Raw genomic sequence first — 12,192 nt, 5'->3', positions numbered from 1 at the left:
GTTAAGTTCTCTGGCCACCACCTGGAATTCCTTTGTGTAAATCCTTTTGTTGGGAAGAGGACAGAGATCTTGTTCCGTCTCAAATCTGCGTTTGAGATGTTCTTGTTAAGCATGTTTGGAATCAAGTTCTTTGCCTTTTGTAGTAAAGTGGAGCTCTTCAGCTGCTCATTTCACACTGCTATTCCAGACAAGGAAGGCTGAAATAGTCTTATTAATTCTTCTGCTACCTAGCATCATGAGCTATCAGGGTTTTCAATAGAGGGAAGAAAGTGGGGTAGAAGGACAGCAATTCATTTAATTTGATTCTGGTGCTGCAACTATCTCTTCCCCTCTAATTTATCTCTAGGGAAAAGAGGAATGTAGTTTACACTACTACTGTCTGGGCAGTGCAGCGTGGCTCTGACAGCTCCTGCCAGAGATCATTCCCTGACACATACCTGGCCCCTGCTTCTGTGCAACTGTGGTTCCCTTTGCTCAAGGCAGTGACAGGAGAGTTTGCTTCGAGCAGTCTGGCTTGAGCCAGTCTGAAAGAGATGCTCCCCCCTCTAAGAACAAGTTCATACAACAAAGGGGTGTTCAGGTGTTTTTATTAAGAACAAAACTCTTCAGTTGTGACCAGCTCCTGGTGCAGGACTTTATTTTGCTTGCCACCAGTGTTCTGTTCATCTGAAATCAAATGTAAAATGTGCAATAAATTATACTCGGCTGAAAAGTAGCCCACATTCCCTTTGCATCTGGAGGATGCTCTTGAAAACCAAGTCCTGAGAGGCAAGGGTTGTGAGCTCTGTAGCACCCTGTCACATCCTGCTGATGGACCTCTGTGATGGCTTGCGTGTGAAACAGCTGGACTGGAATGAGAAACTCCTCTTTCATGTCCTGTCACTGCGTGAAGTGTGTGGCCAAGAGTAAGAGCCAGCCTGTAGCAACTAAGACATGGCAAAATACTCCCAGGAGGAGGACTGAGAGTTGTGTTTTGTATAAGCAAGTGCACAATAGCGACAACACATTTACTGCTAATTACAAAGAGGAATCTCAGCCTGGCCCTGTGTCTATCAGAGCAATGACAGTGGGGAGGGTTCTTATGAAAGAGGTTTGCACAATAAAACAATTGTCCCTGTTTCTGACAGCTTCCTGAGGTAGTTTCTCCTGTTACAAGTGTTTGCTTGCAGAATCTGCATTAAAATGTAGAGAGACAGCGTTGTGATTCTGAAGGCTGCTTTGGTACTTGAGATGCCCCATGGTGTTTCTACACTTGAAAATTAACATTTCTGAGGGGCAGAGCACGTTGTTCCTGCTCCAGCCGTTATGTCCTGTAATAGAGAAGCATCTTCTGGTACGAACTGCAGGATGCCATAGAAAGGGAGGTTGCACATCCGTCTGTAACAGAGCCAGAACTGCTTCAGGTACCTGAACAAGGGGCAGGGAACACACGCTCATCTTTTCAGCCAGAGCCTCTGTGCAAGGGACAGATGAACCTTAACTTTGTACTTTGAACACCTGAATTTGCAGCTCTTGTTAAAGTAAAATCCCTCACAATTAATACCAACAGGAGCCTTCCCCATGCCCTGCTGAACATCATGAGATGTAGCTTGTTTTGTCCTGCCAGATCACCCCCCAGGGATTCAGCTCTTGCTTTTCCCCTCCGTTCAGGTACCACGAGTGCCCTTCCCCAGCCGTGAAGCTGCTGCAGCAGGTTTTCTGCAGCACTTCAAGCGCTCCTCACAGTGTTTGTAGCTGTTGAGCGCTGCTGAACTGTGCCCATGCGTGGAGTCTGTGGCCCATCCTGCCCATCTCCTCTTCGGAGCCAGGTCTGGGGTCAGTCTCTTCTGCTGAACACACTACAGCCACCTCCTCCTCCCCTCATTTCCTACCAGTGCAGTTTTAAAGAGACTTTAGGAACAGCAACCACTGCTTTCACTACCACCATTTCTGCTCTCTGAGAAGCTGCCATTTTACAGCTGCAGCTCCTCTGGGGCCTCTGTTTAGCACAGAATTACAGATAGAATTAAAATAGAAGCTATAACCAACCAGAGATTGGCTTCTGCTATGATCCAGTGCCATTTCTAAAGAGTCAAGCCATCTTTTACCCTTGCCATGGTCTAAGGCTGCTGCTCTGAGCTTGGCTGGCTGAGCACATACAGGAGTCAAGGTGGCACTGGTACCCCTTGGGTGGTTTGGGGGCCTCAATGCAGCCCCATAGCAGGACCGGGGGCCGTCGCTCCCACAATCGACCTTGTAACAGAGCCTATGCAAGGAGGGGTGGGGACACCCATCAGTACATGAGAGGTGTCTGCAGCACTTCCCATCCCTACCTGGCTCTGTGTACCGCTCAGGGAGGAGCGCTTGAGGCATCACGTCCTGCAGCCACCCGGCACAACTGCTCCACGCACCGGTAAATCATAACAGCAGAGTCCTGAGTTCGGAATAAAACAGAATCATTGTTCACTTGTTTCACAGTGAAGAGAAAAAAAAAAACATGGTTCATTAAAACAGTTTTAATGAAAAAATAAAGTTCTGAATTAAACTATAATTATACATGGCTGAAAGTGATCAACTAAAAGAATGGAGATGTTACTTTTTTGTTTCTCTCTGCTGATATTGTAACGTGCTGGACTTGTCAGACACCATCCAAGGGGATAAATCTGGAAAGGTAACAGAACAAGAGTCAGTCACATTGATTAGTATCGAACCTCAGGGAAAAAGAGCCAGTTCCCTTGGCTGTTCGCCGCTTCTCCCGTCAGAGCTCCAGGAATCCGTTCCACCGAGGTCCGGTTGAGCTGCAGACACGCTGTAAACACAGAGATGGCTACTTTCAGAGCAGGTCCGACCCTTTGCAGCTCGTGACCGGCATCTCCCAAAGCCTTTCTGTTGGCAGAGTGAAACCGCAGCATTCGAGAACTTTGGTTATTTCTTGGGCTGGAAAGAGCAGTCGGGGGCAAGTCTTTGGCAAACTCCTCAGTGGTTCCGTGCAGCTTCTGAAGGGCACCACACCACAATCTTAACATCTTACAGGAGCTGGTTTCAGAACCCAGAGTCAGTTGGTGCAGCTTGGTGGAACGGGGTTTGGATGCAGAAGCAGGTCAGAAGCAGCTGGACATGGTGCAGTTCCTATTCTGCCCCAGGCTGTCAGACCTTTGGCACCCCATACAGCATGGCCTCAGGGCACTGCGGTGCTGCTCTGCCCACAGCTCTATGGCAGACATCAGAGGAGGGAACCTGGCTCTGTGCTGGCGAGCCCCCTGCTCAGTACTGCTGGTCATTGAGGAATGGAGCTGCCATCTCAGCCTCACATACAGGCCTGACTCCAGGTCACATTCCTCAACAGGATTCCCTTGGGAATCCCCAGGAAGTCCCATCAAGGGCCTCAGCGCTCTCCTGGACTCCCCCCGCACCGGCTGGATCTTCATTACACTTCATCTTGCTACCTGCAGAGCCGCATTTGCTTTTATCTGCATCGTTTGCAACCGACAGGTTAAAGGTTTGGGGGTTTTTGATTACAAATCCAGTCTCCAAAACCAAAAGTGAAAACAAAAGTCAGCTCAGCTGCAGTACTCGGATGGAAACGATCGAGTCCCAGAGCAGACCTGCCAGGTTCTAGGTTTACTACGGCCCCTTTTGCAGTCCATGTTTGAATTCTGGGCTGAGGAAGGGGAGAGTCATCGTTGCCCTAAAACAGCACCTTAAGAGTTTAACAAAGGGCCAGGGAATGGAGGAAACAGCCTCCCCCTTACATCGAGCTGATCATGCAAAACAAAGTCATGAGAAAGCACCATCAGAAGAGACCTTCTAGAGAGGAACCCGATGCTGCTGATCCCAAATGGAACAGGGCTGCTCTCTTCCTTCCAACTTGCTGGCCCCTGGCACAGGACAAAGTCCCGTTCTCACTCGGATGATGCCAAATCCCAGAACTCCCCTCTGCCTGAGCCCCGGGAGGAGGCAGCAGATCGGGACACATCAACATTCCTACAGAGCCTTAGAATATCTGAGACTGATACGTACAGACAAACGGGCAGGGATAATATTACACTGAAATTAAAACACATGGCCATTTACTTTTCAGACTCTTCACACAGACTCCCTCCTCTTCCCCCCCTCTTTGGAGGAGGAGCCTCCTAGCACAGAGGAGGTTTGCAGTCTCCCGATGTGATGAGAAAACGTACGTGGCAAAGGTATCATACGTTCCCCCATCACCCAATCCATGGTTGTAACCGGACAAAACCCCGCTTGGCCTGTCCTTGAGCTAATCCGTATCTAGCAGCAGTTGTGCCCACTCGGCCTCTCCTCATCCCGGTCACCGCGGGCCGGCGGGCGGCCCCTCAGCCTGAGCAGCAGCAGTTCGGGGGAGCCCCCCGGCCCCGGCACCATCCAAACCCCCTTAGTCCAGAAAGCGCCGGCGCGAGCCCGTCCGGGAGCGGTTGGAACGGCGAATGTCAAACTTGGAGTCCCGGCACTTCTGGCAAATGTAGACCTCGGGGACGTTGGACTTGCGGATTTTGGCGCAGGAGAGGTGGATCCAGGTGTGGCACTCATTACACTCGATCATCGGCCGCCCCGCGAACGGCTTCATGCAGAAGCAAGTGACCAGGTCCCACGAGTCGTCATCTGCAGAGAAACAGCGGTTTTAGCAGCCACCGCATTGCCCACACAGGGAATTTACTCTCCTTTTACCCAAATTTACCCTAAATCAGGTACCTGGGCTTCAAAGACAGGCACTTTGCTCATTGTTTCCAGGTCTCTTGCATGGGAAGAGACTGTCAGCATACAAAGGAGGCCAAAATCCAGGAGAGGAGAAGCAGCTGCTTCTATAAAGCTGCAGCTTTTCACTTAGTTCATTACAAAGCAGCCAACCAGCCCCTCCTTTCCCCCAAAGCCCCAGTTGCCACTTCACTCTGCGCCTCGGCATCATCCTCACCTTACAGGGAAGCACCAAAGGGAGCAGCAGCACCACCACCGACTGCCCCTCTGTGCGGAGCCAGGCCACCTACCCGAATCCACCATGATGTCCTCGTCGTCGCCGGTGCCGTCCTCGTCCCGGAACACCACCTGCTTGCCCTGCCGGATGACCGTGCGCTTGCCCACGCTCTGGATCTGCACGGCCGGCTCGGGCGCACCGGCAGGGCAGGACCCGCTGGAGGGGGTGTCAGAGTCCCACACCGAGCAGTGCTCGGCCGCCGACGGCGCATCGCCCTCGGACGAGGGGCTCATCGGCGTCTCTACGTAAGAGTCCTCTGCCTCCAGCTCCAGCAGCTTCTCCTCGTAGTCCTCCTCTGCAGACACCTCCGTTTCCCTCCTCTTCAGCTTTTTCTTCTTCCTGATCTTATCGATTTGCTTTCGCTCGGGCAGGAAGTTGCCGGGTTTGGCCCGCTGGAACAGGGAACCGTACGGTTTCACTCGCTTGAGCTGACTGAAGTTCTTCCTGTTCTTAGCGGGCAGGGACACGGAGGAGGGGATGTCACTGAACCGGGGATCCCAGCTATCGCTGTCAATCGTCCCTCCGGTGCTGTTGGGGGGGCTGGGGCTGTTCCGCAGCGGCGTTTCCTGCTCGAGGCCCGGATAAAAGCATTAACGCTGATCGCTGCGCCCTTCCCCCGGGGCGCATGGCCCAGTGCGAGCTCCGGCGCTGCCCGGGGATCCCCAACCGGGCAGGGACCGCCTGGAGCGATCCCGGCTCCGCGCTTCTCCCCCCCCCCTCCCCAGCTCCCTTTTGTTTCAGGGACGGGCGGGGGCGCGGTGCCCCCAAGAGACCGGTTTCGTGCTAAAGCCCCACGGATGCTGCTATGGAGAGCGCGCCCCGCGGTCCCCGCTCACCTCCTGCGGGTACGGGATGTACCCGGCATAGGCCAGGACGAAGGTGCAGAACTTGTTGAAGTCCTCCACGGTGCGGCGCCGCCGGGCGGCGGGGGAGAAGTCCTGCGGGAGCGGGGGGGGGGGGGGTCAGCGGCGGCGCCTCCTCCCGTCGAGCCCGGCCCCGCGCCGCCGCTCCCGCACCGAGCCCCGCCCGCCGCCGCTCCCCGCGCCGCCCCACCCCCACCCCCCGCGGCGAGCGGCGGGGCCGGGCAGCGCCGGTACCGCCAACAACGCCCCCCCCCCCATAAACCCCGCACCCCCCCCGCACACAGTCCCCAACCCCCCCCCCCCCGCACCCCCGGTCCCCGGTGCTGGACCTCAGCCGGGCCGCCCCCCGCGGCAGGGCACGGCCGCCCCGCCGCCAATCCTCGCCCCGGCGGCACAAGATGGCCCCGGCCCCGCGGCGGGGAGCGGGCACCGGTGGCCGGGGCGGGCGGCGGGAGATGCCCCCCCCGCCATCCCCTCCCGTTTCCCCCGGGGCCCCCCTCACCTCCGGGGCGAACGGGGATGCGCAGGAGTCGGAGTCCATGTCCCGGCGCGGGCGGCGGAGGCGGGGCCAGGGCGGCGGCGGCAACCGGGCAGCGCCGACACCCGCGAGCCGCTCGGTACCGGCGGGAGGCGGTGAAGGGGGCGGCCGGGAGCCCGCGCGGGGCGCGCTGGGAGCCGTAGTCCGGGCGTGCGCAGTGGCGGGAGCGGGGGCCGCCGGGAGCGGGGCGGGGCCGGGCGGGGCGGTGGCGCCTCGGGAGGAGCGGAGCGGAGCTGAGGTGAGCGGAGCCCGGGGCTCGGGGAGCGGCGGTACCGGACAGGGACCCGCTGCAGTGCGCGGCTCGGCGGGACGGGAGCGCTCGGTACCGCGGCGGGAGGAGGACAGAGCGGCCGGCTCCTGAGACTCGACCCCCGGGGCCTCCGCCCTCGGTAACGAGCGGCCCCACCGGGAGCCTTAGTTTCTCCGGTAACCCCGCGGAGAGCGGCGGGGCCGGGCCGAGGTGCCCGCGGCAAAGGCGGAGCGGTCGCGGGTATGCGGGGAAGCTCAGGACGGGGCCGCGGGGAATGTAATTAGACGGGGCGGGGGGGCAGCTGCCAGCGCCGCTCGTTATGCAACTGCCGCTGCTCCGCACCGCGGGTGGCTCTGGGGCTGTCGGGTCTCGCCCTCCTCCTCACCGGGGGCCGTTTATCCTTGCGATAACCGCCTTGCCTTTATTTGCTTCCCCTGACCTACTCCCGGCTGCGACCCAAGTGGCTCCGTGCATGGTGACACCGTGTGCTCTCCCCTAGGCATGGCGGCCAACACCGGCAACAGCGGCGGGACGGCGGCACCAGCGACGACGGCCGCGGGGGAGCCGGCACACGCGGTGTCGCTGCTGCGGGGCCTGAGCGCGCTGCGGGCGGAGCGGAGCCTGCTCGACGTGACGGTGGTGGCGGGCGGGCGGGAGTTCGGGGCTCACCGCGCCGTGCTGGCCGCCGCCTCGGGCTATTTCCGCGCCATGTTCGGCGGGGCGCTGCGGGAGGCGCGGGCCGAGCGTGTGCGGCTGCACGGCGTGGAGCCCGAGTGCCTGGCGCGCCTGCTCGACTTCGCCTACACCGGCCGCGTGGGGCGGCTGGGCCCCGACATCGCCGAGCGCCTGCTGCGCGCCGCGGACCTGCTGCAGTTCCCCACCGTCAAGGAGGCCTGCGGCGCGTGGCTGGCGCGGCAGCTGGAGCCCGCCAACGCCTTGGACATGCAGGACTTCGCCGAAGCCTTCGCCTGCCCGGCGCTGGCGGCCGCGGCGCATCGCTTCGTGCTGCGGCACGTGGGGGAGCTGGGCGCGCAGCTGGAGCGGCTGCCGCTGCCGCGGCTCCTCTCCTACCTGCGGGACGACGGGCTCTGTGTCCCCAAGGAGGAGGCCGCCTTCCAGTTAGCGCTGCGCTGGGTGCGTGCGGACCCGGCCGCCCGCGCCCCGCTGCTGCCGCAGCTCCTGGCTCACGTCCGCCTGCCCTTCGTGCGCCGGTTCTACCTGCTGGCGCACGTGGAGGGCGAGCCGCTGGTGGCGCGCTGCCCGCCCTGCCTGCGCCTCCTGCAAGAGGCCCGCGACTTCCAGGCCGCCCGCCTCGACCGGCACGACCACGGCCCCTGCGCCCGCATGCGCCCGCGGCCCTCCACCGGCCTCGCCGAGATCCTTGTCCTGGTCGGCGGCTGCGACCGCGACTGCGACGAGCTCGTCACCGTCGACTGCTACAACCCGCGCACCGGGCACTGGCGCTACCTGGCCGAGTTCCCCGAGCACCTCGGAGGGGGCTACAGCGTCGCCGCGTTGGGCAATGACATCTACGTCACTGGTAAGGCACTGGCGGTGGGGTTTCCATTGGGAACACGCGGGTTCTGGCACCAGATTTGGCTTTTCTCCGGACAGCGGAGACTTGGAGGCTCTGCTCTGGCTCCAGCCCCAAGGCGGGCGGGGGGACTCCTGGAGTCGGTGCTGGATTTAGCAGCTGGTCTTAATCCAGGCGGTATTTTGTCATGAGTAATGCTGCTGAGCACGCAGGCAGCAGATCCTGCGCTGGTGGGGCTTTGTCACCGCTCGCTCGGAGGGTGGCTTGAGAGAGTTTGGATTTCTCCCCATGAAGAAGGTGTTTGGGTGCAGAGCCCTGTGAATCACAGCCCAGGCGGGTGCTCGGGGCAGGGGTGTGTTGGAGCCCCTGGTGCCTCAGCCGGGCAGTGCCCATGAGTCACACGGTGCCTTCCCCAGCACAAATCCTGCTCCCGCAGCCGCTGGGGCTGCAGTGCCTTGTCTCAAGGTGACCCGGGTGCGTAGATTGGGCTGCTCATCTGCATGGAGGTGCCGCCTTTGAACTACATCCCTGCGGCAGCCAGAGCAAGCCAAGCCGGGAAGCCACCAGAGCAGCTTGCCCTGGGTGTGCAGGACAGGTCAAATGCAGGCAGGCAGAAAACTGTTTGTGCTTTGGTCATGAGCACAAAACAAGGCTCTGCTAAAGGCAAAGGTATGTAAGTGACGGGCTGCCACATGGTGTGTTTGTATGGATGCCCTTGGGAGTGATCCCAGGCAGGTCCAGAGGTGCTGATGCTGCCGGGAGCCTGGTGCTTTGGCAAGGGGGAATTTGGCTGTTCTGGTTAGTGTTGGTTCATAGCACAGGCAGAGGGAGGGTTGGGAGGTTGGGCATGGGTGAGCGCTGCCTCTGCCGTGTCACTGATGGAGCAGGGGTTGCAAAACAGGCAAGGAGATGGTTATTTAGCAGGATGTAAGCAGTCAAACCTGGGAGAGTCGTTCTGAGTCATAGCCAGGGGACAGCACAGGGGGAACCCTCCCTGGCTCGTTGGGAAGGAGACAGTGCAAAACCTGAGTTAAACCTTTTCACTGCTGCATTCCCCTGCTCTGACACTTGTGCTGTGCCACAGGGGGGTCCGACGGGTCCAGGCTGTACGACTGCGTGTGGAGGTACAACTCCAGCGTGAACGAGTGGACGGAGGTGTCTCCCATGCTGAAGGCCAGGGAATACCACAGCTCCACGGTGCTGGACGGGCTGCTCTACGTCATCGCCTCGGACAGCACGGAGCGCTACGACCACGCGCTGGATAGCTGGGAGGCCCTGCAGCCCATGCTGTACCCCATGGACAACTGCTCCACCACCTCCTGCCGCGGCAAGCTGTTCGCCATCGGCTCCCTGGCTGGCAAAGAGTCCATGGTGATGCAGTGCTACGACCCCGACAGCGATCTCTGGACCCTTGTGAACTGTGGGCATCTGCCCCCCTGGTCTTTCGCCCCAAAGACTGTCACCCTCAATGGCCTCATGTACTTCATAAGGTGAGAAATGGGGGTGGGAGCCTCCTTCCCTAGGAGGCAAGAGCAGGGTCTCCCTGGAAAGCATGTTGTAAGAGGGAAGGGAAGGGTTGTAAGAGAGCGTTGCATTGGGAAGGCACAGCAGTGCTTCCTCTGATGGGTCTGTAAAACAGTGCACCTCTTTCCTCATCTTCTGGTGTAGACAGACCTCAAAGGACTGTGTTTAAACGGTGTAAAACCATCCGAACCCGACCCAGGGTCTGGGAGCAGCCAGGTATAAATGGGGCTGAAGTCAGCAGCGCTGCTTAGAAATAGACTTCTCTGTTTTCTTGGCTTCAACCTCCCTTGTTGCTATAAATAGGCGAGCAAGCTCCAAGAAAACATTAAGCTGGGCGCAGGAGAGGACGTCTTCCTTCTCAGCAGAGATAAGAGGCTGAAGATGAAATGATTGGTCACTATTTTTAAGCGCCGTTCCAAACTGGGGCCTAATTACCCATCCGAGGCTGTCCGGGTGGCACGAATGCTTCAGTTATCCACCTAATTAAAAATAAACGGGAAGGCATGCGGGCGCCGGAGCGTTTCATCCTGTTGTGCTGGCTTTGAGCAAGCAGAGCCCTCTGTGACGGCCTCCAGACACATTCCTCAGTGTTTAATCTCCTCTTGGTTTGCAGGAAGCAGCAACTTCTAGCCCAGACCTTGTATTTGACCCATTGGGGTCTTGGTTCCTGGCTGTCTGTTGGACTCGCTTGGTGTTCAGCGAGTCCTGGTTGGGGTGTCTGGGTATTCAGCTGTCACCAGCTGATTCTATGGGTTTTCCTTTTCCTTACCCATTTTAAAGCACCCCCTTGGGGGGATCACGCTGTCCGAATACCTCTCCTCTTGCGTCCTCAGCCCATCTAAATTTGGCATGGATGAAAACCCCAAGCAGGAGGATGCTGTTACTTGGAAGCACGTGGAGGCTTAAGCCTCTCCAGAATAGCAGTAACTTTGCTTCCAGGCCTGAAGCACTTGGCCCCGAAGCCAGATCAGCCCCTGAAGTGCTGACTTGCAGGAAGCTGGTCTGTGATACACTAGAGATGCTGGTGCAGAAAAAGACCAGACTTGAGAAAGCCCTCGGGGCTGTGCAGTGATTTGGACCCGGCAAGAGGGGCCCGTACTGGAGGCTGGGGTCTGCATTGAGACCTGCCCCTTTGCTCTCTGATACATGCAGTGTGTTCTGCTCTCAGTAGCATTTCAGGCTGTTGAACTGGGGCTTGACAGGGCAGGAGTGTTTAGACCATGGAGGAGTAATTCTGTGTTATCTGCCACAGAGACGACTCGGCTGAGGTGGACGTTTACAACCCAGCGAAGAATGAATGGGATAAAATCCCGGCCATGCTTCAGGTAGGACACTCGCCAACCTCCCGGGTTAAAAACTGGCTGCATTTCCAAAGTGCTCTTCGGATTGTAACCCTTGCCCATTACGGCGTATCAGAGTCACCTAGAAGTGGTTGTGGCTGCGGGTTAAGCTGAAAGCTCCAGCTCCTTGGGGTTTTGGGCAGCACTGGTAGGTGCTGAGCACTGCAGCACTACAGGACAGCACTGACACTGTTACTATCCCCCAGAGTGCCAGAACCCCCATTGTGACCATGGGGTGTATTTGTGTTTGCCTCTAGGTCCACGTTGGGGGCAGCGTGGCCGTGCTCGGCGGGAAGCTCTACGTCTCCGGTGGCTACGACAACACCTTTGAGCTCTCGGATGTCCTGGAAGCCTATGACCCTGAGACACGAACATGGAGCGTGGTGGGCCGGCTGCCCGAGCCCATCTTCTGGCACGGCAGCGTCAGCATATTCCGGCAGTTCATGCCGGAAACCACGCAGGAGGACGATCCCATCACACTGGACAACACCATCAACTTGAACAGGCAGCGCCAGAGCCTCCACAACCAGAACCTGAACGAGCTGCGTTAGCAGGGGACGGCAGCTCCATGCGAGGTCCTTGTCCGGAACCTGTGCTGCTTTGAGAGGCAAAGTGGTGCCGGGATACAAACCTGAACTGAGCATAGAGGGAAAGCTCTGATGTTTGATGTGCTGCTGGGCCCTTCCCCGGGCGGGAGGAGGCTCCGGCTGCTCAAAGAGACCCAAGAGCTGAACTCAAGCACAGAGATCGCGTTCACAGCGTTCCAGCTCATGGCTTTTGGTCAGACACCTTTCACTGGGAGCTCCTGCTTCATCTGCACCAAACTTCTTCCTTCAGTTCCTTCAGAATGATCTGGTGGGGCAGGGATCTGGGCCCCCATCTCTGTTCTGTGCTTTGGAGGAGGACAGGCTCCGTGTGCATGTGGATAGAGGGGGGAAAGGTCTCTTCCCGAGGAGCTGGAGGTCTGTCAGGGTGAGAGGTTGGTGTGAGAATGCGGCGCTTCCTCCCCTGTGGCCGTGGTCCTCGATCCCCATTCATTCCTTCAGGAGGAAGGGGTGAGCCATGGCCAGGACCTCGCTGTGGCTGGGTTATGAAGCTTCATCTTCCCTCGGAACTTCAGTTCTCCCCGTGTTTTGGGGGGGGTTAAGTTGAAGCATTCAGACTCCTGCAG

The 12,192-nt window shown here is 58.5% G+C and overlaps 2 protein-coding genes across 8 annotated transcripts; one reads left to right on the top strand and one right to left on the bottom strand.

Annotated features, from left to right (window-relative positions):
• Positions 1 to 579: 579 nt before the first annotated feature.
• On the bottom strand, positions 580 to 6,470 carry PHF13 (PHD finger protein 13). 6 transcript variants are annotated; one of them, XR_013958184.1, is made up of 6 exons: positions 6,338 to 6,470; positions 5,809 to 5,910; positions 4,986 to 5,538; positions 2,576 to 4,602; positions 2,313 to 2,413; positions 580 to 666 (listed from the first exon to the last, which is right to left on the bottom strand). XR_013958184.1 is itself a non-coding variant. In XM_080631388.1 (4 exons), exons 1-4 carry the CDS (start codon positions 6,374 to 6,376, stop codon positions 4,376 to 4,378), a joined length of 921 nt encoding a protein of 306 aa, XP_080487514.1. In that variant the 5' UTR covers positions 6,377 to 6,470; the 3' UTR covers positions 2,449 to 4,375. The 6 variants fall into 6 exon arrangements, 1 of the variants encoding a protein (XP_080487514.1); XR_013958185.1 differs by having other exon boundaries at positions 2,691 to 4,602; XR_013958186.1 differs by lacking the exon at positions 580 to 666 and adding an exon at positions 688 to 1,407.
• Positions 6,471 to 6,580: 110 nt separating this feature from the next.
• KLHL21 (kelch like family member 21) lies at positions 6,581 to 11,582 on the top strand. Of its 2 annotated transcripts, none has more exons than XM_080631087.1 (5): positions 6,581 to 6,611; positions 7,123 to 8,163; positions 9,242 to 9,647; positions 10,934 to 11,006; positions 11,279 to 11,582. In XM_080631087.1, exons 2-5 carry the CDS (start codon positions 7,125 to 7,127, stop codon positions 11,570 to 11,572), a joined length of 1,812 nt encoding a protein of 603 aa, XP_080487213.1. In that variant the 5' UTR covers positions 6,581 to 6,611; positions 7,123 to 7,124; the 3' UTR covers positions 11,573 to 11,582. The 2 variants fall into 2 exon arrangements, with proteins under 2 accessions (XP_080487213.1, XP_080487212.1); XM_080631086.1 differs by having other exon boundaries at positions 6,602 to 6,863.
• The last annotated feature ends 610 nt before the right edge of the window (positions 11,583 to 12,192 follow it).

This window comes from Psittacula echo (assembly GCF_963264785.1).
Source record: "Psittacula echo genome assembly, chromosome: 17".
Classification (NCBI taxonomy): domain Eukaryota; kingdom Metazoa; phylum Chordata; class Aves; order Psittaciformes; family Psittacidae; genus Psittacula; species Psittacula echo.
Note: the sequence above shows the minus strand (reverse complement) of the source record. Positions and strands in the feature narration are given on the sequence as shown.